This window comes from Sphaeramia orbicularis, chromosome 7 (genome assembly GCF_902148855.1).
Source record: "Sphaeramia orbicularis chromosome 7, fSphaOr1.1, whole genome shotgun sequence".
In the NCBI taxonomy this organism is placed as follows: Eukaryota; Metazoa; Chordata; class Actinopteri; order Kurtiformes; family Apogonidae; genus Sphaeramia; species Sphaeramia orbicularis.
Window position 1 is genome coordinate 13,442,506 of NC_043963.1, and position 27,545 is coordinate 13,470,050.

At 36.3% G+C, this 27,545-nt stretch overlaps 1 protein-coding gene across 2 annotated transcripts in view; it reads right to left on the reverse strand.

Moving 5' to 3' along the window:
* Nucleotides 1–25,975, reverse strand: part of cntn3a.1 (contactin 3a, tandem duplicate 1) — a 327,610-nt gene extending 301,635 nt beyond the window's left edge. Inside the window, exons 1-2 of one of the 2 annotated variants that reach the window (XM_030139254.1) lie at nt 25,812–25,975; nt 1,150–1,293 (exon numbers count right to left, since the gene is read on the reverse strand). In XM_030139254.1, the coding sequence (XP_029995114.1) occupies nt 1,150–1,204 (55 nt within the window). In that variant the 5' untranslated portion in view covers nt 1,205–1,293; nt 25,812–25,975. The remainder of the gene's footprint in view (nt 1–1,149; nt 1,294–25,811) is intronic. The other variant, XM_030139253.1, reaches the window with a different exon arrangement.
* Between the last annotated feature and the right edge of the window lie 1,570 nt (nt 25,976–27,545).

Sequence of the window (27,545 nt, forward strand, 5' to 3'; positions counted from 1 at the left end):
CTGGTTACTGAGTTACCAACTGTGAATGTGAGCCTCAAGAGTGAGGCAAGGGTGTGCAACACAATGCTTTTCAGAAACCATTTGCACTCTGCTCCTTTGTTAAGCGCTAATTTGCTTTGAATAGGTAACTGAATGTGATTTCTGCACATCATGATTGCAAGACTACATTTTGTGGAGCTCTGCCACAGAATACAGACTTGAATTGCCTCCTTGAAGCTGTTTGTCTGAGATAAAAACTCTGTCAGGTCTGTGGCGGGATTTCTGCCGACATTCACTCGACTGTGTATTCAACAGAAAGCCTAAGTGGGACATAATATGCGCTCCAGACTTGTGGTGTAGATCCCAATCCCGCACTGAGTCACAGTTCCCTGAGGACAGCCTCGTTAGACTGCCACTGATGTGTACTGGATTTAGTGATAAGTGGTGCTAATTGCCATGTAGGCAAATTTAGGTGCAGACGTGACATTGAATGCGCAACAAGAAACACACGCGTACAAATGCATAGAGACAGCGACGAGCACATCTTCAAGCGCACGAACGCACACTAATTATTTTAGGGTCCCAGCTGTGAGGAGGGGCTGCTGATTTGGAGCGAAGCAACATGAAAGATTACTCGTTCTTCAAGTCACCGCGCTCATGCGACAAAGCCCTTATTCATCTTTTTTTTTTTTTTTTTCCAGCGTCAGTCTCTGACATTCTGAAGAGATCTTGCATTTGACCCTGAACATTTTGTAAGGGAGGAAAATTAGGTCTCTCATTAAAAGAAAGATCAATGACAAGATTTCTGTACTACTACCGCAGCTATCTCAATTAGGGTAGGCATTGAGGTGGTTTTTAAAATAAATGACTACTGGATGAGTGCCGTCTTTTAGAGCCTGAAACCTCACTTAGGCATTTAGAACACCGTCTGCCAAAAAGGATAGCTGCTGCTCACAACAAAAGAAATGTTGATTTGCTGTACCTTTCTAACCATTTGTAAAATTGATAAAAAGCTTTAGGCGTCCTTCAGCGTAAAAACCTTTTAGTTTTCATTTCTATATTTAAGTGACAACCGTTCTGGAAGACTAGGAACCATCACAAAAGATCTATAAATATGAATTCATAGCCCATAAGCTAATAAAAAAAAAAGTGAATGTTTGGGAGACTTACCTGTTAGACACTCCACCAATGACAGCAGCAGAAGAAGTTTCCATAGCAACTCCATTTTAATGGTCTCAGGTCAATACAAGCTCACATCCAATCACAGGTGTGTGGAATCCTGGCTTTGTCCTTTCCAGCACTTTCACCGTTCTTCTGTCAAATGAAAAGACACCAAACAGGAGACCATTAGACACCCAGACTCGACAGTCAGTGTCTGAGACGATCAGACAGTCTTATTTCACAGGAACTATACAGTCGCGGAAAAAAATTATTAGACCACCCTTATTTCTTCAATTTTTTGTTCATTTTAATGCCTGGTACAACTAAAGGTACATTTGTTTGGACAAATATAATGATAACGACAACAATAGCTCTTAAGAGTTTAATTTCAGAGCTGATATCTAGCCATTTTCCATGGTTTTCTTGATAATAACCAAAATTACTGAAGTTCTTACATCAATAGCTATGGAATTGTATTGACAAAAACAGTGCTTTTGGGGTCAGTGTATCTTTTGGTAATTGGATTTTCTTTTCAGACAAACGAAAAACTAGTGGTGAATTGACTTTCGTTTTGAAAAAAAGAATTAAAATTTAATTTCAAGATGTTTTTCTTTTTCAGTGTCAAAACAGATAAACCCAATTTAAAAAACAGATTGATTTTGATTTTCTCTTTCTAATAACAAAAAAGAAAGTTACCACTTGACAGAAATGGAAAAACAGAACAAAAACGCCTGTTTTTTTCATTTTCTGTGAAAGAATGTTGTCGTTTTCAAGGGAAGAGTGCTCATGCCAAGGTCACAAAGATTCTAACGAATGATCGTACTCATGCTCCCTCCAAGAATGTCTACGAACTCCGGATATTGTACGAAGTGAAAGATTCGTGCAAACCCATTGTTTGTAAGAATCTTTGTGACGTAGGCATTCTTTCCTTAAAAATAAAAACATCCGGTTTCAGAAAATGAAAAAAAAAAACAGATGTTTTTTGGTCCGTTTTTCCATTTCTGTCATGTAGTAACTTTCTTTTTTTTATTAGAAAGAGAAAACGAAAATCAATCCGGTTTTTAAATTTGGTTTATCTGTTTTGACACTGAAAAACTAAAACAAAATTCAACTTTAATTCCTCTATTTTAAAACAAAAATCAATTAATCCCTAGATTTTCTTTTCTTTCTGAAAAGAAAATCCAATTATCAAAAGATACACTGACCTTTTAGTCATTCCATGTTTTCTTTTCTGTCGGTTTTAGTCACATGATACACACAGGAGTTAGTACTTGATTGCATAACCATTGCTTTTGAGGACTTCTGATGGTCTAATAATTTTTTCTGCGACTGTACATGTATTTCGGCAAGAATCTGACATTTATCATCAAGAGGATCAACACTAATTAAGTTCAGAAAGCCTTGTAAATAACAACAGTTTTCCCCGTGTTGGTTAATACTTAAAAAGCAAATTCTGTCATATTTTTGGAGCGTAATTAATAACTTTAATGCCGACTTGTCTTGTATAAACACAGACAATGATTTCAAACAAAGCTGTCACAAATTCACTTGCGCTGTTGAGTTTGCTTAAGTGCGCTTAACCTCGAATAATACGGATCACGTCTCAGAAAGAAACATAAAGGAACTGCTCGCTTATACCGAAACCTTTGGAGACAAAACAAAAAGCAAAAGCTGGTTGTCAGACACATCCCTAGCATGTAATAAAGCACTGTCCTGGCTCCTCGAATTCTTCTGAGCTGGAGGGATTATGTATTTCTGACATAAAGAGCTGACTGTACGCGGCGCAAAACCATTTTCAGCCCCACGGGAGTCTCACACAATTGATTTTCTCAAGGACTAAACCGTAATTTATCCCTGCTTAGACTCAAATGAAGTCCCCCCCCAAAAAAAAAAAAAAAAAAGTTGTGAAACCGGTGAGACATATTCCTCCTGTCGCTGATAAAGAGTGATGTGTTTATTTGTCTATACTCCCACGTCTCTAATTTGTTGATAGCTATGATCCACTCGGATAAAGCAGCAGGTAAACGTCTGTGTTTGATATTCCACCTATAAAGCGGCGAAGAATGAGCAGAGGAAATTAGACATTGTCTTCGCTGACTCTCTCCGGAACATTTAACTGACTGATGGCACGGTTTCCATTGACTACACACAGCATGTGGATGAAATAAATGAGGGTAAAAAATTAATAAGGACATAGAGTAAAGTCTATCAGGAGGCAAGTGCCAAAAAAGCAAAAGAGACAACTGAAAGATTATACTTTCATAGTTTCTCAGTTATCTACATGCCTCTTATCTTTGCACCAGTGAAAGGCATGACAGAGCATACTGATGCTTATGTGAATATATCAACTCTGTCCCTGACACGTTCGCCTACACTTCTCTGCCGTCTGCGTGTACTAAACCATTAAAGGCAACACTTTTCCCCCATAAATCTCATTATGGAGATTGGGTTTAGAGTGTCATCTTAGTTCCAACTTATCTTGCAGTTATTAGGATGCAAATGTCATGAGTAAATGTTGGCTTTTAATAATAAAACAGAGAGACTTCAAATCCCTTCTTGTGCTCCTGGATATTTTTGGAGTGCTCCTCCTTTGAGGGAATAATTGTGAGAGATGTGCTGAATAAATTACTCCACACAATGTCTTTAAAAGAAGGAAAAGCCTAGAAATCCAGCAAAGGCTCAACTTTGTATTCCTCACATCCGCCGCAATACCGTGTGATTTAAACGCCTGTGGATTAACATTTCACATATATTTTCACTTAGTTTAACACATTATTATCAGAAATATGTTAGTCACCTCACACTGTAATGTAACACTGACAGCCTTTCATGTTCCAGTTTTTTCCTTAACCCTTTAGGACCAAGAGCTAGTTTTGTGACGACAATGAATTTTCCTCCACATCGACTACCACTAGAGGTCGACCAATATGGGTTTTTCTTAGGCCGATGCCGATTTTTAAAAAATTGGTCAGCCATGGCCGATATCAACAGCTGATTTTTGAGGCTGATATTTAAGGTGTTTTTTTTGTTTTTGTTTTTTTTTTTTTTTTTTACAGCACATTGACTGCAAAATACAATTGAAACACTCAAATAATTACAATTTTTATGCAGCGACTAAAGAGTATGGATTGATTAGGGGCAATAGGTTCAAGGAAAGGGGGAAGAGTGAATGAAAGTGAGAAAGGGAGAGGGAGGGAGACAGAGAGAGAGAGGCCCCTAATCAATCCATACTGTTTAGTTGCTCCTTAAATATATTATATCTTATCTTTTTCATTGTAATGATGTTGTCTTTGTTGTTGTTTGTCATTGTTTTTCAGTTTGTCTGTTTGTTAACTTGCTCGATTTGTCTTCTGTTTATTCGTTGTTGTTTCTTTCCACCATGTCTCGTTAACTGCATCACTAATTTACAAAAAATAAAATAAAATTATGCAGCAATATAAACAAAATTATTAATACACGTACACATACACTTAACATTATTCAACTTCAAGTGCTGCCCACACATGTGCCTGATCAAATATCTTAAACATTTATCTTAAACATCATAACATTTACACGACTGATCAAATATCAGCTTTCAAAAAAAAAAAATTAAGGCCGATGGCTGATATTGACAAAAAAAATTAATATATCCCTCTATTTACCACAACTTATTAAATCATTTTTTACATTTTTCGGTGAAAATCGGGTATTTTCCTATATTTATTTTCTGATCATGTAGATGTCCTTAAATTTTCAGAGTATATTCACTTATTTATTTGGTTAGTTAGTTCGTTTGTTCGTTAAAGGGACAGTGCATATTAATGTACATCTAAATGTAAATATGTCAGAATTAATCGTAGGCTGCAGTCCCTGGCAGGTAAGAAATAACATTATAATGGCAAAAATTACAAATAAATCAAAAAATGAAAAAAATAGCAACACAACAGAAGAACTGGACAATTGGCAAACACTAATGACAGTGACAAAGGACACTTAGAAGACACAGAGAAGCATAAAATTGGTACAGACAGATGTAGTTTCTTTTTAGCTACTTGTTTAGATTGTCTTTAAAAGTGTTAAATGGGATCCACTCTCTTATCGGAGCTAGAATCTCCTTCCAAACCTCAGCACCTTTAACGGATAACACCTGTTAGCTGAAGGCTGTGTGTCAAAGTGGTACTGCAAAAGGTTATTACCACGAAACAGGGAAAACTGCAGAAAAAGTGACTTTCTCAGCATGTTATATAGGTAACTTAATGTAAAAACAAGCACCTATAACCACTGTGATTTATTGGAGAACTAATATTGCAAGATGACGGTGTTTCCATGATCACTACAGAGCCTGAACGTCCAAATAGGTCATATCTAATAACGATGAAATGCTGAAAAACTGCATCTTACTTGAATTATCTAAATATATTCACAGGATCGGTGGATGGAAAGTTATCAAACATTTTCAATCAGCAGATGCTTTCAGTTAGGAGGGCCTGTTTAGGTCTTTGGGGGTTCATTCTGTAAATATTATCAATAAGTATCCAGTACATGGTCAATAAAAAACAATATTCCTTTGAAAAACATTCTAATAGATCCTGTGTTTTCTGTTTAAGACACATATCTCTTAATATTTGTTCACTTTTGTTGTATTTGTGACCTTTTTAACAACAAAAGTGAATGAATATTAATAGATATGTGTCTTTTACGCGCCAAAAGATCCATTGCAATGTTTTGGAAAAAGATCAGCAGGCCGAGTGTTACGTACTGGGTAAGGCAAATGTTGACAACTTTTCCTTTGGAGAGACTGATATACATATGAAAAGGAAGGCAGGATATGTTTAAAAAGATATGGGAACCTTTTAAGGTGTTTATTGAAAGTACTGATTGAGCAAATGACAACGAGGAGGAATAAACAGGGCATTAAATTGTGCACAAATGTTTATGGCTGAGAAGTCTGTGATGTGTATGTGTATTGTTTATTTGTTTTTTGTTTACAACACTTGCGGAGGTCTATATACTTGCTGTAATTGTGTGTAAATCCTCCTGAGACCCAGCAATGCATTTTTGTCCTCTGTAGTGGACAAGAGTTTCACAGCCTTACTTGAAAATAAATAACCAAAAAAATATCCACTGAAAAGGACATTATATGTAAAAAAAAAAAAAAAAAAAAAAAAAAAATATCTGTAAAAACTGTTACATCATGCTGTTTCCAATTAAAGCAATTATTTAATGTAAAATGGCCAAAATGTTTACTTACTGGGTCTCAGAAGGATATTTACCAGTGTATGTGCGTATATTAAAAAAAGTCAATAAATACATTGTTAAAGAAGAATATTCCTATTTACATGCAGCAAAAATACACTTTCCACTGGTGACATGTATTCCACTGTGTGTCCTCTGTCATAGTATTTAAGAGCAGGTGTGTTTCTTCTTTGGACTAAAAACAGGCTTTTTCTTTGGAGCATCCATCTCTACATATGAGGATGTCTGTCTTCACCCCAGCTGACTGTAAACAGAAGTCATGTGTCACAACCTGCAGTAAAATGTGCAAATTACATTCATTTTCCAAATGCGCTCTATAGATCTCCAAAGACTCCTCATACAACCAGAATAATCTCAGCATATCCCACATGTCTGAGTCGGAAAAACGCACCATTCAGACAAAAGGCCTAATTTAGAAGATGATGTTTATACTGTATAACACCTGTCAAATTCAGAGTAAAAATAGAATGTTGGTGCGCATTTAAAAGCACTTACTAACTATGCATGCATTAATATTCTGGGTTTTGTTTTCTTTTCCCAATTACGAAACAGGACAGCATTCCAAATAAGATGTTTTCCTGGTCTGGTGTAATGAATATTCCTCTAATATTCTTGTTTACATGCAGCTGAGCATACCTTATTAAAAATAATGTTTTTTCTTCAAAGTTTCTACTCGTGGCAGATGTTCAGCTGTGTGAACTCAGCCTCTCTCCTTTGGAAAAAAAAAAGTCAGTTTTCGACACTTGCTGATATCCAGAACCCTGTTGGTGTCTTCTAGCATAAACTTTAACAGTAGGTGTGTTTATCTACTAAATAGAGATGTGAACTTTTCTTTGGAGCATCCGTTTGTACCAGAAGGTCTTTGTCTTTACTGGATCTGACAGTGAACAGCACCGGTGTGTCACATCCTGTTACACAATGCACTTTCCAGATGCAGTGTAAAATATCTAAAAAGTCCTCATGAAATAAGAATAATAACTGCTTATATCACATGTCTCAGAAAAAAGTTGTTTACATGACATCTGTCCAATTCAGATGATCAAACGTGGAATAACACAGAAATATGTAGTGTGCATGTAAATACACTTACTAATTACATTTACATGCACATTAATGTTCTGTTTTTCCCCAGTTCTGAAAAAGACAATATTTCAAAGAAGTTGATTACATGGACTATGATAATTAACCCATAAAGACCCAATGCTACTTTTACATCACTTCCCAAATGATTTTTTCTCTCTATTTAACCTATTTTATGTGATTTACCACCATTTAATATAATATTATCCTCTGTATTTTGTATTTTTTTCAGTGAAAAATCATGTATTTTTCTATATTTTATTTGTTGATCATGTAGATGTTCATAAAATCTCAAATTAAAGTTGAAGGTTTTTTTTGTTTTGTTTTTTTTTTATCTTTTTTTGAGCAATGTAACAGTACATACAAAGAAGTGGAATTACAGTGCATACATTATACATCACCTTTTATATCATTTTCACCCCATGCCTAAACCAACCCCTAGGCCCTCCATGAAGGGGCAACAACAAGAAAAAGAACATTGGAACAAAGCCTCTGTGCAGTAGAAAATCAATTAAGTACAAGCAGAAACAACACTGATATACAAAATAATATCTGAGCCAACAGAAAATAAAAAAGAGAGAATATAAATAAATAAATAAATAAATAAATAAATAAAGTAGACATAAAAGTTGAGGGTTATTAAATTGGAAACAGAGAAAACTGACGAAAAAGTGACTTTTTCAGCAAAATCTATCATTAACTGAACATAAACCCAGTGTGTCCATCCACTGTCACTGATCCAACTCCATGGGTTTTACTGGTGAATCAATGTTATAGAAGATGACGGTGTTTCCATGGTAACTACGGAGCTTCTGAACATCCGAATTGGTCGTATCTGATGATCATGAAAAGATGAAAAACTGCACTTTACACCAATTATTTCAAACTATTAATAGCTTTAGTAGTTCAAAAGTTATTAAACACTTTACATCAGTAGATGGTTTTGATTGCCAGTGGCTGCTTAGGTCTTTATGGGTTAATATTCCTATAATAATAATAATAATAATAATAATAATAATAATAATAATAATGTCATTATTATTATTATTATTATTATTATTATTGTTGTTGTTGTTGTTGTTGTTGTTGTTGTTGTTGTTGTTGTTGTTGTTATTATTATTATTATCATCATCATCATCATTCAACGGAATCTCCAAGTGCTACAGAGAAAAGAAAGTCCTACATTTAAAAAAAAAATTAAATTAAATACTATAAATAACGTGATAATATTCCTATTTACATGTAGTGGTGCAGACCCCATTAAAAATAACGGGGTGTTTTAGTTAAAGTTTCCCACTAACAGCACCTGTATGTCACAACCTGCAGTAAAATGCACAAATTAGATTCATTTCACATATCCAAAGAGCCGTCATAAAACAGGAATATCCCACAAAACTCCATTCGGAAAAAGGCCCAACTTGGAATATACCGTTAATACAGTCGCGAAAAAAAATTATTAGACCACCTTTGTTTTCTTTTCCATGTTTTCATGATAATGAACATGATCCACACAGGAGTTAGTACTTGATTGCATAACCATTGCTTTGGATGACTTTTAATGGTGTAATAGTGTTTTTTCTGCATTTGTACACATTTATCCTTCTACCTATTTAGGAAACAAGCCCCCCCCCCCCCCCCCCCCCCCCCCCCCCCATTTTAGTTGGGATTTTAGGTTTTTGGTTTTTTTTTTTCCTCTTTGGTTGACATTGTGAAAGAGTTAAAGACAGGAAAAGCAATAGTTTTGTACATTTTCCCTTTACATTGCAAACTAGATCTGCTCTTTCAATAAAAATGAATATAATAGATTACATTCTAACCTAATAGTAGCCAGATTTGTCAACCACCAATTACAAAATATGACTTTCAGCTTAGAAAAGAGGTACTCCATGTTTTCTTTTCTGTCTGTTTTAGTCACACGATACACACAGGAGTTAGTACTTGATTGCATAACCATTTTTTTTTGATGGTCTAATAATGTTTTCCACAACTGTACAAACACCACCTGCCAAATTCACACTAAAAGCAGAAGGCTACTGTGTGTAAAAGTGCTCAGCGATGGCCCCAAACTGCACATCTTCCAACACTGCTCCAGTAACTGTTTTGTCAGCCATGTAAATGTTTGACACTCTGGTCATCTAAAATTAATTCCCCCCGCCTTGACAGCCCCAGAACGTGTGAACTATTGAGACAATCTATTCATGAAAGCAGGTATCTGTTGGCCTCTAACAGCAATCTCTTGATCCCTATTACTCAGCATACCCCGAGACATGAGACATGAGACAGCGGGGTTAGTGGGGGGAATAAAAGGCAGCCTTTTGATCCCAGAAAGCTCAGAATAAGATGGTGGCGGGGGGACGGTGTGCGGCGTCGGCGGTGCTATTTGACGTCCTCTCCAGTATAAATTAATTGCCCTCGTGACCTTAAGTGGCCGTGACGGGGCCAATGACTTACTTTCATCCCAAATTGATTCTCTCATTTGTTTGCTGTATGCGATACATGTTAATGACAGGAAAGGCTTTTAACTTCCACTCACTTTCATGTCTCTGGAAAAAACCCGGCGGATGGAAAATGGAATATGACCCGGGCTGGAATGTCAGATGTGACCCAAAATTGTACAAACTCAATTACAGTTAAATCCAAACCAACGCCGATAAATTCACCCTCTCACTTGACGACGCTCAAAGTCTTGCTAACTTTGACACATTCCCATATATTTTCACTTTTTCTGCATACTAACAAAATCATGTCTGGCATATCTGACATAACAGTATCCTTGTTAAACGCCTCACGCTCCGAGCAATCAAGCTGACATTTCAGCTCAAGTACTTACTGTACATAAACTTGTCAATTTCGAGACGAAAACACAAATAGAGTCTGCCAAACACTCAAAAGCTCTGACACTAGTTTACGAAAAGTACGCCAAACTGACTATGATTGATGTTGGTAAATCACAATATTTTAGTTAGATCCAAGTGTTCGACATGAGAGGAGATCTGCAAAATGTCAGGTGCAGCTCAGAGATGTCGTGTCTGATTTCCTAATTTGTGAGTCTGAGGGAAGGAATAAAATAGACAAATGTCAAGTTATCAGAACAGTAAATGTGCTGTTCAGTTTACTATGGAACTAATATAATGAATGCTGAAGTTTCATGTTAAATATGCATTCCTTAGGGGTGTAAATGAGTTTAATTGGCATCCTTTTCCCTGTAAAAACTGAAGCTTACAACATGATAATTAATGCAGGGTTGACAAAAGTAAGTATTTATGAGGCAAATTAAGTCTAAAAAACAACATCATTAACACCATGGTACTGAGAAGTGTAGTGACTGCATTGACACAATGACTTATGGTGTATTTTGGTAATTCTTTAAGGTGTTAAATGTTTTATATTAAATGAGTGATATTTTCCTTTTTTTTTTTTTTTTGGAAATGGAATTATTCATTTTAAAACATTCCCCTGTGGTCTACATAACCTGTAAATGCTCTGTTTGGGTCTGAATTAGGGATGTAAACAATTGATCGACTAAAGATTAATTGTCGATAAGAATTTGCTCGATTAGATTATTAACTACCCTTGTCCACACCTGTCCGAAGGCTGCCGGTTTGTCCGCGCTGCAACGCTGTGGCTGGGATAGCCGGTGATTGAACCGGATCATGGCATTGATGAGTTAGAATGTCTTTATGGACATGGTGGAGCCAAACACAGACCGAGCTGTCCGTTTGTGGGAGTGCTGCACCCCCGAATAAATACACACACAAATGCGGGGTCAGTATCAGATCGGAGCATTTTCCTGGAAGTTGGTCAGTGAGACAGAAATTGAAAACATCCTCCAGGCTCCTGATCCAGGTCACAGGTATGTCAAGCATTTGTGAAGCTTCAGGAGGTAGGGAAAAGATAAATGTTTATGTTTACAGGGTGGGGAAGCAAAATTTACAATGAACATTTAGTTGTTTTTCTCAGCAGGCACTACATCAATTGCTTTGAAACCAAACATATATTGATGTCATAATCATACCTAACACTATTATCCATACCTTTTCAGGAACTTTTGCCCATATGAGTAATCAGGAAAGCAAACGTCAAAGAGTGTGTGATTTGCTGAATGTACTCGTCACACCAAAGGAGATTTCAAAAATAGTTGGAGTGTCCATAAAGACTGTTTATAATGGAAAGAAGAGAATGACTATGAGCAAAACTATTACGAGAAAGTCTGGAAGATACTATTAAAGAAGAATGGGAGAAGTTGTCACCCGAATATTTGATGAACACTTGCGCAAGTTTCAGGAAGCGTGTGAAGGCAGTTATTGAGAAAGAAGGAGGACACATAGAATAAAAACATTTTCTATTATGTAAATTTTCTTGTGGCAAACAAATTCTCATGACTTTCAATAAAATAATTGGTCATACACTGTCTTTCAATCCCTGCCTCAAAATATTGTAAATTTTGCTTCCCCACCCTGTATGCATTTGGCAGACGCTTTTTTCCAAAGCGACTTAGAGGGGAAAACCAATCAAATCACTCAATCAATCAAATTTTATTTATAAAGCGCCAGATCACAACAAGAAAGTTATCTCATGACACTTTATATTTAGAGTTGGTCAAAACCAGACTCTAAGCCAATTTACAGAAACCCAACAGAATCAAAATTAAAATAAAAAAAGTTTCACTTTCACTTCTGTGGGGGCACAGACTGCACCGCCCTGTACCCCCATACTATTACAAGTAGGACGGAAAGTGACACGCACGCAGTTACCAACCAACACGCATCCCCCAGCCAAACTGCGCGTGTGCGGCCGAGTACCCCCCAAACACACACTGGCAAAACGCACGTGTGCACCCCCCAGCCACCCACCAACCGGCGAAACGCACGCACGTGCACCCCCTCATTACACACTGCCACATCAACAGATGAATTCCACTGGAAACACTGACTGTACCCAATGGTTGAATAACACTGGGTTACAAAAAAATGTTTTTTGCAAGTTGTCAAGGTTTTTTCAACTGAATTAGGACCATTCTGCACCGCTAAATCCAAACATGACATCTGTTTTTCTCAATCAGGTCAGGGTTTTTTGCCAATTTGATTTTGAAAAATTGGTGCATGACTTGCATACCATGTGTGGCGCCCAAATTTTAAATTGGTCACCAAGTTTAATACTAAAATAAGATTGGTAAGCACACTTTATGAAACTTGTGACTTGATTCCTGTTAGGTACAATGGTGTATTCACCGCAGATGTAACAGAATACGTCAGGCTTATTTTTGCAAGATCTTCTAGTCGAAGCCATTTCATTCACCTGTAATATTAAATAAAACCCATTAATCATAAATTGGCAAAGGTAAAATCTTCAGAACTTGTTTATTGCAAGAAATATGAAAGAATTTTGTATCATATGATGTGAAAATGCCCATAAATGTAAGCAAAAATGTTAAAAAGCCAATATGTAGCATAGTTCTGAAAGTTGACCTGATTGAGCAAAATTAATGTGATTCTTGGATTCAGCACACCAAAATTATCCTAAATCAGCTCAAAAAACTTAAACAATAAATTTGTTGTTGACCAGTGTAATCAATCATTAAGGAATATGACATACTTTTTTCATGAAGTGTATAAACAATATTTAGCTTTTATTCTTATACACCCTACTGAAAAAGAAATTCAGGCTCTCAGGAAAATCACTGCTTATCAATTAATCGTTAATTGATCGATAAGGTCAACCAACTAATGATTAATGGATGAATCAATAATTTGCATCCCTAGTCTAAATTCTTCATTAATTCAACTCCACAGGTCCATCTTCAACCTTATTTCTGAGTAATGACACCAGAAAGGTCATTTTGAGCACTGGCCCTTTAAATGCAAATGAGCCACTTCATGCCCCACCCCCTCCAGGTTGTTGACCGTGCTTTGTGTCCCGTTCAACCACTTGTGTGCACTAATACAACCAACAACTGAACATTTTAGGTACTCAGCTCGAATGATACACGGATTTGCAATGATAAATGCTGCAATTTTAAAGTCCATATTTTGTTGGATTTAGGGTGATATAACTGCAAAAATAAAAAACACAACACCTGTTACCAAATATTTCATCGTTTCCCATTAATGATACAGACTGAGGTGTACCGTTATAGTCTACTTTGTACCACTGTGGTTTTATAATGAACTGAAAATATTGCAGTGAGCAGAGTCTCCTTTAACCATGATGCTAACAATGTAAATTCATTTTGGGACATACTTAGGAGCCTAGCATTAACGTTACAATGCATAGCAATGAAAACTGACCCTGAACCCAGAGTCTTTAAAACAACAAGAAACAACAAGAGCCGCAGCTGCAACAGGCAAATCAACCCGACTCCATGAAACGACTCGAGTATAAAAACTGACAAACTTACTGTCATTTGTTGTGTCTTACTAATTGCTTTTAGTCAGTATTTGCTGATTGTTTACACAGTGAACTGAGCTGCTCCTCAACAACACAAAACAATCCCAGTAGCATTAATAATGTTTATCTTTGGAAAAACTTTAACCTTATTTTTCCACAGACAAATCTGACATTAGATAACACTGGGTTACAAAAAAATGTTTTTTGCAAGTTGTCAAGGTTTTTTCAACTGAATTAGGACCATTTTGCACCGCTAAATCCAAAAATGACATCTGTTTTTCTCAATCAGGTCAGGTTTTTTTGCCAATTTGATTTTGAAAAATTTGATCTTCTCACAAAAGTGATTACATTTTTGTGACTTTATCAGTTGATTTCTTATATAGTTCTCACCCAAAATAGGTTTTAAGAGAAAAAAAATCATTTTCTTACAGGATGTATTTATTAAGTGTTACAAACTGTAGCGGAATATGTCAGGCTTATTTTTGCAAGATCTTCTAGTCGAACCCATTTCATTCACTTGTAATATTAAAAAAACCATTAATCATAAATTGGCAAAAGTAAAATCTTCACAACTCGTTTATTGCAAGAAATATGAAAGAATTTTGTATCATATGATGTGAAAATGCCCATAAATGTAAGCAAAAATGTTAAAAAGCCAATATGTAGCATAGTTCAGAAAGTTGACCTGATTGAGCAAAATTAATGTGATTTTTGGATTCAGCACAGCAAAATTATCCTAAATCAGCTCAAAAAACTTAAACAATAAATTTGTTGTTGACCAGTGTAATCAGCAAGTCATTTATGAAACCTACGGGCCTCTGCGTTAGTCTGTGTTTATTACAAACGACAGACCGATTCTGAAACTGAAACGACCATGTTCTCACAAGGTGAAGAGAAAATTCAGAGCAAAAAGATGACATCGACAAAGGATCTGTGTTTCCATCCATAAGACAGTGAACAGAGAAGTGAAAGTTAATCACCATGGTAATGCAAGTCCAACTAACTCTGTGTCTGTTACACCGGATTTAACAAATTATTAAGTGCTTTTTATTTAATGTTGGTTTAACCTATTCATTCCCACCTAATTCGTGTGGATTTATCACAATACGTTCCAAAGCTTATAACAGTAGAACTATAAGGCCAAGATTAATCAATAATCAATGACACCTCACTTGAGAGATAATGACCACTAGTTTCAGATCATTTCCTTTCGTAAAATGGGGCTAAAATACAACCTTAAATACGTACACTAGTCACATTAGCTTTTATCGCTATGCAGGTGATTCTTTTACTAATTAACCCCCCCCCAGAGAAAAGGCAAGGATTATTACCTTTTCTTTGTTTGTTTGTTTGTTTGTTAGCAAGATAACTCAAAAAGTTATGGATGGATTTTGATGAAATTTTCAGGAAATGTTGATACTGGCACAAGGACCAAAGGATTAAATTTTGGTGGTGATCGGGGTGGGGGTGGGGGGTTCAAGAACAGGAAATGCATGAATTTTTCTTTATAACCCACCAAGACAGTTCATATCATAATCGCTAATTGCAATTCTGCAGTAACTATCTAGCTGTTCAACCAAACTGTGCAACTGTAACACACATGCTCCTTCAGTTGCTCTCTCTTCTCAGTCCAAATGAAAAAATAATAACCACAAGCGATTCCCACTAAAACAGTTTCTCTCTGCTATGGAAAAGTGAAACCGCTATTGACAACGCCTTCCGTGTATTTGGGATTTGTTTCATCATGTCCTCCTTTATATCCTCCTGATACCCAGGAAAGTGAAAGTTTCAGCTTTTTAACATAAAACAATTGCATTGATTGGAAACTGCATAGTGCAACAGTTTTTTCAGATGCATTTTTTAAATTATTTTTATTCATTTATGTTTTTTTTATATGGAATGTCCTGTGCAATGGACAGCATTTTTTTAAGTAAAACTGTGAAACTTTTGTCTCCTACAGAAGACAAAAATGCATTGCTGAATCTCAGGAGGATATCTGTTGAATGTCTTTAAATTGGGTTTGTGTGGATGCATAACAGATAGAAGTAATGACATTTCCTTACATTGTGGGACAAAAAAGTGCATCTTACATCTTTTTCAAACTTCTGTGATGAGTAGAGCAGTAGTTTCACATCTAATTACAGTTGTTAATCATGTATTTAACCTCCCATCTGTCTGAAAACAGCAAAGGATTGACCAGAACCTCACGTTCATGAGGTAATGTTCCAAAAAAAATTAAAAAAATTAGAGCCCAGAAAAGGAGGTAGGATAGAAGGTATTAGACCTGGGGTGTCAAACTCAGATCCTCAAGGGCCGTTAACCTGCATGTTTTAGATGTTTCCCTCTTCCAACACACCTGATTCAAATCATGAGCCTATCATCCAACTCTGCAGAAGCCTGATGACGATCGTTAGGTGTGCTGGAAGAGGGAAACATCTAAAACATGCAGGATACTGGCTCTCGAGGACCGGAGTTTGACACCTGTGTATTAGACCAAAGGAAGGAACACCAAAGGACTGACCAAAGGATTGACCAGAACCTCACGTTCATGGGGTAATGTTCCAAAAAAATAAAAAATTAAAGCCCAGAAAAGCAGGTAGGATGAAGGTATTAGACCTGTCAGACCATTTGAACGTGCTAAAAGGTCATTTTTACCCAGTGATGCTGAACAAACAGTCCACCCTACAGTTCTAATCCTACTAAAGTTTTTTTATTGTGTGAATGCATACTTATCAGACACAAACTTACAGTAATTTCAAAGAATCATAAGAGTCCCCTTTTTGTGTCACAGGCTGCAGTTACGAGTGTAGGAAAAGGACTTGATCTGATCACATGGAATCACTCTATCCTACTTTACTGGAACAGATGAAGGCCTGGATGTAAAAGTGAGCACTTCATTTTACTCCACTTTTAAGGAAATTTCAGTGGCTTTCAGATTTGCAGAGACAAAGCACTCCTCCAAATTTCAGTCCTGTCAAAGTGACACCTCTTTTCCTCTTCTTCTCTGACAGCACCAGCTGGAGTTGATAAACCACAGATTGTAGTTCAGTCAGCCACAGAGGCTGACAGCCATGGCAGTTGATTCGACCCTCTCCACTACACCCGATATCTCCTCTACCATCAATTTTTCAGGCCTCAAAAATTTATTAATAGAAGGGTACTCCGGGTTCCACTCATTGAAGAGTCCACATGAAGATAAAATCCCCACACTCCCCCCCGGAGCTCTGAATCATGAATGAGACCAGACTCCCACACTTTGCAGGAATGAGACGAGACGAGGAAAAATGGCATACAATGCTGCATCTTTAATCACCTGAGCTGTGACTTCACTTGATCTGCAGGCACCAGCTCGATCAGTGTTTTCCTGCATGTGAGGCTCATCTGGCGCCTCTGAGTGCCTCCAGCCATTTAAAATTCATTTTCTGGTGCTCCTCGAGTTGAGACTAGTAGCGGTGAGGAACGTGAAATTCCCTCCTCATCCTGCATACTATGATTTACTGCACACGAATCAAGGAGCTGTGGAAGAGTGGCAGTGATAATGATGTTAAGTGTAGATCAGATGGTAGCATTTTTACCCCGCCCCCCCAGAGGGGAGGCAAGGGGTGTTGTTTTTGGTTCGGTTTGTTTGTTTGTTTAACATTTTAGCAGCAAAACTACTGGTTGAATTCATACCAAATTTGGTTTGTAGATTGCCAGTGACCCAGAATAGATGTGATTTCATTTTGGGAACAGTAAGTCAAAGTTCAAATTTTTTTAGGAATTATTAAAATCTTTGTTTTTCCCCATTTATTTATAATGGGTGAAATTTCAAATGTCTGTAGCAGCAAAACTATTGGCTGAATTCATACCAAATTGGATTCATACATTGCCATTGACCCGGAATAGATGTGATTTTATTTTGGGAAAAGTAGGTCAAAGTTCAAATTTCTTATGAATTTTTAATGTGAAGATGGTCTATTTTGACCGTGTTCTCTTTTAAAACTTTAAACCAACCAAGATGCCGGCACACTGTGGTGCAGCGGCTTCTCAAGCTCTCCGTGTCAGCACTCTTTATGACTTAGTTTTTATCCAGAGGCGGTTTGGCAAATGAACTCTTGTTGAACTTTGAAGCCCTGGAATGCACTCGTAATTGGCACTTAACTGCTGTGCACTTTAGAAAATAATACTCTTAGTTATCTATGGGTAACTTTTTAAGGGGGGAGTATTTTTTATTGGGGGTTTTTTAAGTCAGTATTTTTATCAGTATTTTATAGTATTTACTAAATGCTGCTGACAATCGGGACCTGAGTACAGTGTTGTGTGTCTGTGTATTTTATAAGCTGAAATGACAAATAAACTTGAATCTGAATCTAAAGCTTTTGCTGCTGGTCAGACTTTTAGTTTAGTTTTAAATATATGTACCTGTTTTATTTATCTGTAACAGTTGTATAATCTTCTTCAGCACATCTGTCATATTCAACCCCTGACAGAAAATAAATCATATTTAAATCAAAAATAACCCTCTGATGTCTTCACAACTTATGAGTAACAGAAAATTTAAGCTCGACAAAAATGATTGTTTCCATATCGACCAGTCCTACCTTGTGTCAAGAATGACGAAATTATATCTGTATTTTGGCGGTCAAAAGTCAAAGGCCAAGGTTTTAGTCTATAACACCTAAACAAATGAAAGAACTGAATGAGTATTTTATGATGCAAGGACTGTGGACGCAACTGATTGAATTTTAGTTCTTGTTTTATTCAGACTTGTTTTTATTCTACTGTCTTCCTTGCCTTACAAAGTCCCCTGAAACCCTACTTCAGAAAAGTCTTTCATAAAACATTGTTATTGCCTTGTCTCCAAACTTAACACTTTTGTAGGTGTTATATCTCCTGAATCCATGAAATAAAATATAAAATGCATCCTGTGTATCTTTTGACGCAAGACAAAATTACACAAGTTCCAGTTGTGTTTTGAAGCTACTCGACCCAAGTTCGAAATATCTTAATACTAAACCCGAAAGTACTTCTCAACATCCACAAAAACAACAAAGAAACAACACAAAACTTCTCCCATTCTTGCTCTTCAGGAATCTTTCCTCAAATAACGAATATGCTCAAAAACTTTCTTGAGTTGCAGCTTTTATGTATGCAAACCCATTTTTTTTCCCCTTTCCTCACAAATGGTACACTGCAGGAGTCAAGGAAGAAGTGCCAAAGTATTCCCTAGCCAAGATTCTACCTCAAATAATGGCACAAGACAAAGAGACTAATGGTGTTTTGATCTAAGCACACAAGCCGCAGGCGTGACATAACACATGCCAGCTTCTTCATTTTTCCAGACCACACCGGGGGCTCGCCACGAAAGCGCTCATCCCCCGCTCCCCTGCGACAGAATATGCTGAAAGGTTCTTCCTTGTATGCTCCGAGCTCCAATTTTAATATATGCTATTGATTTAAAACTACGGAGGTATGCACATATATACATAAATAAGGTTTTTGCATACTAAAAATATTTGTGCATTATCACCGAATGATATGAACATCCACTGGCAACCGAAACCATCTACTGATCGAAAATGGTTAATAATTTCTGAACCAGTAAACCTATTAATATGTTAAAATAATTGGTGTAAAATACAGTTATTCATCTTTTCATGGTCATCAGATATGACCCATTTGGACATTCAGAGGCTCTGTGGTTACCGTGGAAACACCGTCATCTTCTACAACACTGATTCACCAGTAAAACCCATGAAGTTGGATCAATGACAGTGGATGGAGATGCTTGTTTTTAGATTCTGTTATTGATATCTTTGCGAAAAAGTCACTTTTTCATCAGTTTTGTTTGTTTCTGATAAAATAACCCTCAACTTTAAACTGAGCTTTTATGAACATCTACATCAGGGTTGTCAAACTCATTTTAGTTCAGGGGTCAGATTCAGCTAAATTTGATCTGCAGTGGGCCAAACCAGTAAAATAATAACATAATAATATATAAATAATGGCAACCCCAAACTTTTCTCTATGTTTTAGAGCGAAAAAAGTTAATTTACATTATGAAAAGGTTTACATCTACAAACTATCCTTTCAAAAGATGTGAATAACATGACCAAACTGAAAAAATAAGTATAATTTTAACAATTTTATGCCTCATTTTATCATTTCCACATGTACATTATAACGTACAGATCACAGTCGATCTACAAATACAAAAAACATTTAATAAAAGACAGAATATTGTTAAAATTGTACTTACTTCTCCTAAGCCATTTCCAGTTATTCACATTTTTTTGCAAAATTATAGTTTGTTTTAGTGTAAATACATGAAAATATTTAAATTTCCAAAGAGAAATATTTGAAGTTCTCATTATTTATATGTTATTATGATAGTATTTGACTGAATCCTACCCACTTGAGATTGAATTGGTCTAAATGTGGAACCTGAAATAAAAGGATTGTTAATATTTTAGTGTAATTTTTGCATTTCACAAATTCATTCTAAGGGCCAGACTGGACTCTTTGGCGGGCCGGATTTGGCCCTTGGGCCGCATGTTTGACATCTGTGATCTACATGATCAGTAGAGGTGTGTATTGGCAAGAATATGATACAAACCACAATGCTAGGATCACGATATGATATATTACGATCTATCGTGATACTGTTAAAGGCATTTTTTTATGTTTGTTTTGTTTCTTTTTCTTTTTTAAAGATGATTTCCTAGAAGATTTAAATAACACAAGATATTTGCACAAATACTAAACACATTTTTATTTGATCAGAACAAGATCTAATGCTATATCACCAAACTTTCCTCTGTAAAAACTTAAACCTTAAATTATGTTTTACAGACATTACAGTTTAAGATCCTGCTCAAATGTTCATATTCTGTTCATTCATAACTAACATCATCACATTATTTTTGCACAATCTCAACACAGGAACTAACATCCGCCTCTTTAAAGAGGCGGATGTTAGGATGCTAAATTTAGGATGCTTCAATTAACCAATATTTAAGAAAAAAGTGTTAAATAATAATAAATGAAATACAAAAAGTAGAAAAACAAAGAGGAACCTCTGCAATATTTGAATAAATACCTAAAAATGTCGATACAGTACTCTTTAATATCGATACAGTATCGTGAAATGAATTGCAGAGTCGATATTTTCTTACACCCCTAATGATCAGTGAGTTAAATATAGGAAAATACATGATTTTCACTAAAAAAACACAAAATACAGAGGACAATATTGTAAAAATCTTGATAAATCACTTGAAAAAACTTAAAATAGAGAACATTTTATTTGGAAAGTGCCACAAAAGAAGCTGTGGGTCTTTATGGGTTAAATTCCAAGCACTGTCTCCACTCAATGTAAAAGCGCAAACAAAGACTAACTGTGCAACTAAGAGATGTCACAGAATACTTGTGACTTTTGCTGGAATCAAACAATCAAAATCTTGAAACGGCCTTGATTTTAATCACTCTAATTGGGCATTTTTGCAGCAAAAAAAAAGTGTGTTTGTCTTATAAATAAATCCAGCATTGTCTGCTTAATTTTAGGAACAAATTGGTTGACGATTGCTATGCACCTGCCTTTAATAAGACACGAATAAAGAACACCATTAAGACTTAAAAGCTGCACCGGTTAATAGTTCCTTAAACGTACAAATCTGTGTCTTTTGTGAAACGCTTCAACAGAGGAAAAAGCGAGCCGTTTCTTTTATTGCAGGAAATTTTGCACAAATTGCCAAACAGCCTTCAGGGTCTTTGAGGACTGTGGTTTAGAGCATCTAAGCAGCTGACAAGTCAAAGCTGCTGTATATTAAAAGCACATTATTAGGGTCTGATTCTTCTAGGAATGCTATAAAGAATCCGCCAAATTATGTACCAATTACAATACTTTACGAGGTTAATTTACTATTTTTAAAGCAAAACGTGTGTAATTTTATGCTAATGAAGCTGCAGCTTAGAAAAACAGCAACACCAACAGATAAACCACAGTTATAGTTTCTGGAATCTTTAAGCATCATCCATTGCTTTTATCAGTTTTATTATAAAGAAACGGCGTCTATTACCTGGTTGGCAGAGTTGCGGTCTGATTTGGCTACATCTGAAAGAGTATATAACAAGCAATTTGCATGCAGAAAATTATACATCTGAGCACATCACTGATTCAAAGACCAGAGGAGCGGCGAACATGACGTTTGCTGAACCCCCACTGAGCGTTGACTGGTAATTTCTCGCATAAATATTCCACGTATTCCCTGGTTTTCTGTTCTTAATTATGAATTTGAAACTTTTCTTTCTTTTTGGAAGTTTTTTTGTTTTGTTAGAGGAATCATGCAATTTGAAGTTGCCATAAACAGTTAAGACTATTTTTTCTACTTTTGTTTTTAACTTTTAATTTCGATATTTTCATTTTTTCCACAAAATAGCACATTCTCTGACATAAGACCCTATGAATTAAAGCACAAGTAAACAGAATATTGTAGAAATACCATAAAGAGAAATAAATATTTGTTTTTACCAAAGAAAATTACAACAGCACAACATCAGTCATAATCTTAATAACAGCTCCCAATCCTTCATCGGTCACCCAAATACGAGTAAAACAGTTCCATCTTTGTCCATCTTTAGTTGTAGACTTGCGGTCATTTGCTTTTTTTCTACTTTGAATGAAGAAAGTAACTGTCTTGTAATAATAGCTCAACATTAAGAGTATATTCTATCGAGTATGCATAGAACTGAACGGTAAGTCGTTTACATTCACACTCAAACTGCTTCCCCATTTCCAAATCTAGCCTTGAATATAATATCGAGATTATGTAGCTTTGCCTTACAATAATGTAAACACCTCGCTACTTTCTTTATCCCTAAACATAAGGAACTAATGAAAATTAAATCTACTCCACCTTGCTCACCTGTTCAGTAAAAATGCCACTGTAAAAAAAACAAAAAAAACAAAAAAACAAATACAAGTCAACTCCTCCACATACACATATGAATGCACATAATTTTCCATTCATCAACACTGGTCCATCCCCCAGTTTTTCCCTCTATTGTTCACGCAGACCGGGCTGTGTTCTATTCGGCGGTGGTGGTACTATGAACTTCATCATCCACCCTCATCCTGCTCCTCCTCTTTCTGAGCAGTGACATCATGAGGAACGTGTCCAAGCATAAGCACACATATTCCACGTGTTCCCTGGTTTTCTGTTCTTAATTATGAATTTGAAACTTTTCTTTCTTTTTGGAAGTTTTTTTTTTTTTTTTTTTGTTAGAGGAATCATGCAATTTGACGTTGCCATAAACAGTTAAGACAATTTTTTCTACTTTTTTTTTTTTTTTTTTACTTTTAATTTAGGTATTTTCATTTTTTCCACAAAACAGAACATTCTCTGACATAGGACCCTATGAATTAAAGCACAATTAAATGGAATACTGTAGAAATATCCTAAATATATATAAATATAACAAATATTTGTTTTTACCAAAGAAAATTACAACAGCACAACATGAGTCATAATCTTAATAATAGCTCCCATTCCTTCATCAGTCACCCAAATACGGGTAAAACAGTTCCATCTTTGTCCATCTTTAGTTGTAGACTTGCTGTCGTTTGCTTTTTCTACTTTTTCTACTGTAATAATGGCTCAACATTAAGAGTATTTTCTATCGATTATGCATAGAACTCATCATCTCTATTTGCAGACTTGGGAGTCCATTTAAAAACAAACACAGGTTAAAAATACAGACAAAACATCATCAATATTAAAAAAGACAACTGTACCAGTGTCGTCACAGGGATGACTGGTATCGCACCGAACTACAACTGGGATTTGTCAATAGCCTAATGATGGAATTCTGAGAATCGTTCAATCGACAGATAAATTTGTATATTAAGTTTCTCATAAGAGCCTGAAAGTGTTCACTCCTGCCTTGCAGAATAATTCACTTGCACTAGTCCATCGAGGTTTTTTAACCCTCTCATGCATGAATTATGATCAATGATCATGATGAATCATTATCAAGATTATTTTTTTTTCCTGAGTGTTTTTATTCCTATTTAGGCATGGAAAAAAAAGTGACTGAATTTTTTATTAACTTATTTTCATGGAGTTACAAAAAAGTCCACTCAGCTGGACATCATGCATTTAATTTTAGAAGCAAAGAAACATGTATTTATTGATATACTGTGTGAGAACTACGAATAAAAACGTTTTCTATGCAGCTAATCTGATGTTTCTCACATTTTAACATACTCTAACACTAGTTATTACTCACTTCATGGAGATGATATGCAAAAAAAAAAAAAAAAAACTTAAAAAAAAAAAAACTTTTATACTCAAACATGTTAATGCAGATCACATCATCTAGAACAGCAAAGTTCAGTAATGGTATGAATTGCAGTGTATGGGATGGTGCATAAGCATCCACTGTGTTGGCTGATATGGAACTAAAACAACAAATCCATGAAAATGCAAGAGAACAGCTGCAGAATAACTGTCCACTGTAGTGACCAGTATGCATGAAAGGGTTAAACAGTATTCTCATGGAATCATTATATGCAACTTTGAGCTTCTGTAAACTGAACGGAACGGCAAGTCGCTTACATTCACGTTACATTCATTCACACTCAAACTGCTTCTCCATTTCCAAATCTTACCTTGAATGTAATATTGAGATAATGTGCCTTACAATTAATGTAAACACCTCGCTACTTTTCTTTATCCCTAAACATAAGTAAATAATGAAAATCACATCTACTCCCCCATGCTCACCTGTTTAGTGAAAAAAATAAAAAAAAATAAATAAAAATAAAAGTACAAGTCAACTCCTCCACATACACATATGAATGCACATAATTTTCCATTCATCAACATTGGTCCATCCCCCAGTTTTTTTTTCCCTCTATTGTTTCACGCAGACCGGGCTGTGTTCTATTCGCGCGGTGGTGGTACTATGAACTTCATCATCCACCCTCATCCTCCTCCTCCTCCTCTTTCTGAGCAGTGACATCATGAGGAACGTGTCCAAGCATAAGCACACTTCCCCGAGGAGATGTGTAGTACAGTTACAAACCATACCAAAAGGTAAGAAGAGCAACTGCACTCCTAAGCAGTAGTAGTATCTAGTGTGATGGTGGTGGTGGTGATGGGGGTAAACATTAATAGCTTCCCAGGGTGCATTGAGCTGTAAGTGTGTCAAAACAAAATACGGCAAAAACAAGTACAGTTTCTGCAAAAAGATGACAAGAGGGAAGAAGGGCTGGGATTTGACAGGGAATTGTCAAAAGAACACCCCCCCCCCCCCTTCTCCTTCATCCTAAGGCATCTCCAATTGACTTAATAGCAGATACCTAATGTGCAAAGGCAGCTCTCTGTCTAACATATGGCCACTTGATTCCGACAGAATAACTGTTTCCAGCGGAGTGGCACGCCAAAGGACTTTAGACAATCTGAACTGCAATCAGGCTCGGAGCTGTGCGCAATCAAAGAAAAAAAAAAAGGGGAGAGATGATGAGACTGGACTCAATCCAATCCCCCTGTTGATCACTGGCGACAAATGAGCTCGGCACGCTGGAGGTTTTCAAATGAGGAAATATTGATAGGTGGATTTTTTTTGCGCTCTGACAAAAAAAAAAAAAGACGCACAAGGAGGAGGAATGGTGCGCTTGGCAATTAACGCACAAATACAGTAGAATACAGGTCAGTACAGTGGGTTATTCTGCTTAGTTGCGTACTGGAGATGCGTAAAAATGTCTAAAATATAAAATAACACACACCTGCTAACACATACACCACTCTTTGCGCATTGAGAGTGTTATTTCTGACAGATGCGCTCAAAAGCTTAGAATAACCTCAGATTCTCGCCTAAATCAGAGGAAGTTTTTTTTTTTTTTTCCTAGAGATAAAGCGCATCCAAGCAGCCAATATTACAGTGATGGATAAGATACAACAATAAGAACAGTTGGACTTCTTTACCTGAGTGCGTCCCCTGTGGCATTCGCTGGCGTTTATCCCTTCTCGGATATCCATGTTACGCCGCGCATCTCCTCACTCTTTCAGCCCAGAAGCAGCAGCGTCGGTTTCGGCAGTGGTAGTGGAAGTTGTCAGCCTCATGTGTCCTCAAAGTCTGGCAGGAAAAAGCAGTGAAGTCCCCCCCCCCCTGCTCCAACCCAATCGCTGCTTGTGTCCACACTACTCCGAGGTGCGCGTCGAGGTGGTCCAGATCCGGCTCCGGCTGCGCGCTTCGGTCTCCGCGGCGCGTTCATCCAGGTCACCCCCACCACCACCCTTCTATAGCCCCGGCAGGATGGTGACAGAGCTGGATCGTGCCTCGGAGGTAAAAGTGTGGGTTTTCAGAGGCAGAAAGTGTTGGAGATGAGGCTGACGTCGCTGCTCCGTTCACATCCGTCCGGCTCGGGCGTCCACATGAGGACTGGGAGTGTGCGCGCAGCGGCTCCGGCACATGGGACATCTGAGGGGGGAGGGGGAGAGGAGGGAGGGGGGGGGGTTAGTAGGTTTCTATTTTTTTTTTTTGTTTTGTTTTTTTCCCATCCGTAGGGTCACGACACATTCAGAAGCTCATGAATTATAGAGTTTATCTGTTGCTGTGGATGACATAATTTTTCAGATGTTAAAGGTTTCATGTATTTACATAATTTATGCCTTTTTTTTTATCTGAAACGCCTTTTTGGAATTTTCTGAAAACTATACAGAGCATTAGATCAGGGATTTACACTGTAAGCCCAGACTTTGTATTTCCTAAAATGCTGAAATTACAATGTACTTAAATGATTTCAGTTTTATTACATTATTATAAAATGTTAAGTATATTCTACTAATTTGTAGACATAGTTGAAAGTATGAAAAAGTTTAAGTTGAATGGATTTAAATCACTAAGTTTTAGTCATGACCACATCTTTTTATCTCCACATTGCATTGTGGGTATTGGGCATGTTGTGAAATGTGTTATTTTTTATGTGCAGGGGTTCAGTGGGGTTGTGGTGCTAGTGTTAATCTAGACTTAATGTGTGTTTGGCAATGTTTATGGGCCTTTTTGTGTTTGTTTTTGTATTTTGTCAAGCTGCACCATGACTGAGAGCCATAAGCCAAACAATGGCTTTCCTGTTCATCTAGGATCATTATTAAGCAAAATAATTTACATTCTTTTCTTAATACAAACATAACTGACACTAACATATCACTCAGAACATATTGCCTTTCTAACTTCTATTCATGCTACAATATATTAAATTGAATAATTATACAAAGTAATTTATTTGCAAAAGGTTTTAATTTAAATCAACCTGGAACTAAGTACAATTAACTGGTGATATTAAGTCTAATAATTATACAAAATAATTAACATTGCAACAATTTTAAGTTAAATTAACTGGGCATTTAGTGTGTTGTACTTAAAAAAGCAATTCCATTCAATCAAGCATTTAGGTTTAATACACTCAAGTTTTCTTTACTCATTACTAACATTTTTTTAAGGCAACGGGTTAGCTCAGATTTTTTAAGTAAACTCAACTTATCCGGTCTTATAGTGTAGAGACTAAACCAACCTTTTCTTCTGTTTTTTTTTTTTTTTTTCCAATATTCTTTTTATTGAAGTCAAGGCATACCGAAATGACAATCATACAAGAAAAAAAAAAAAAAAAAAACCACTTTTAGATTTTCTACATAACAAAAAATACAGTACCCACCCCA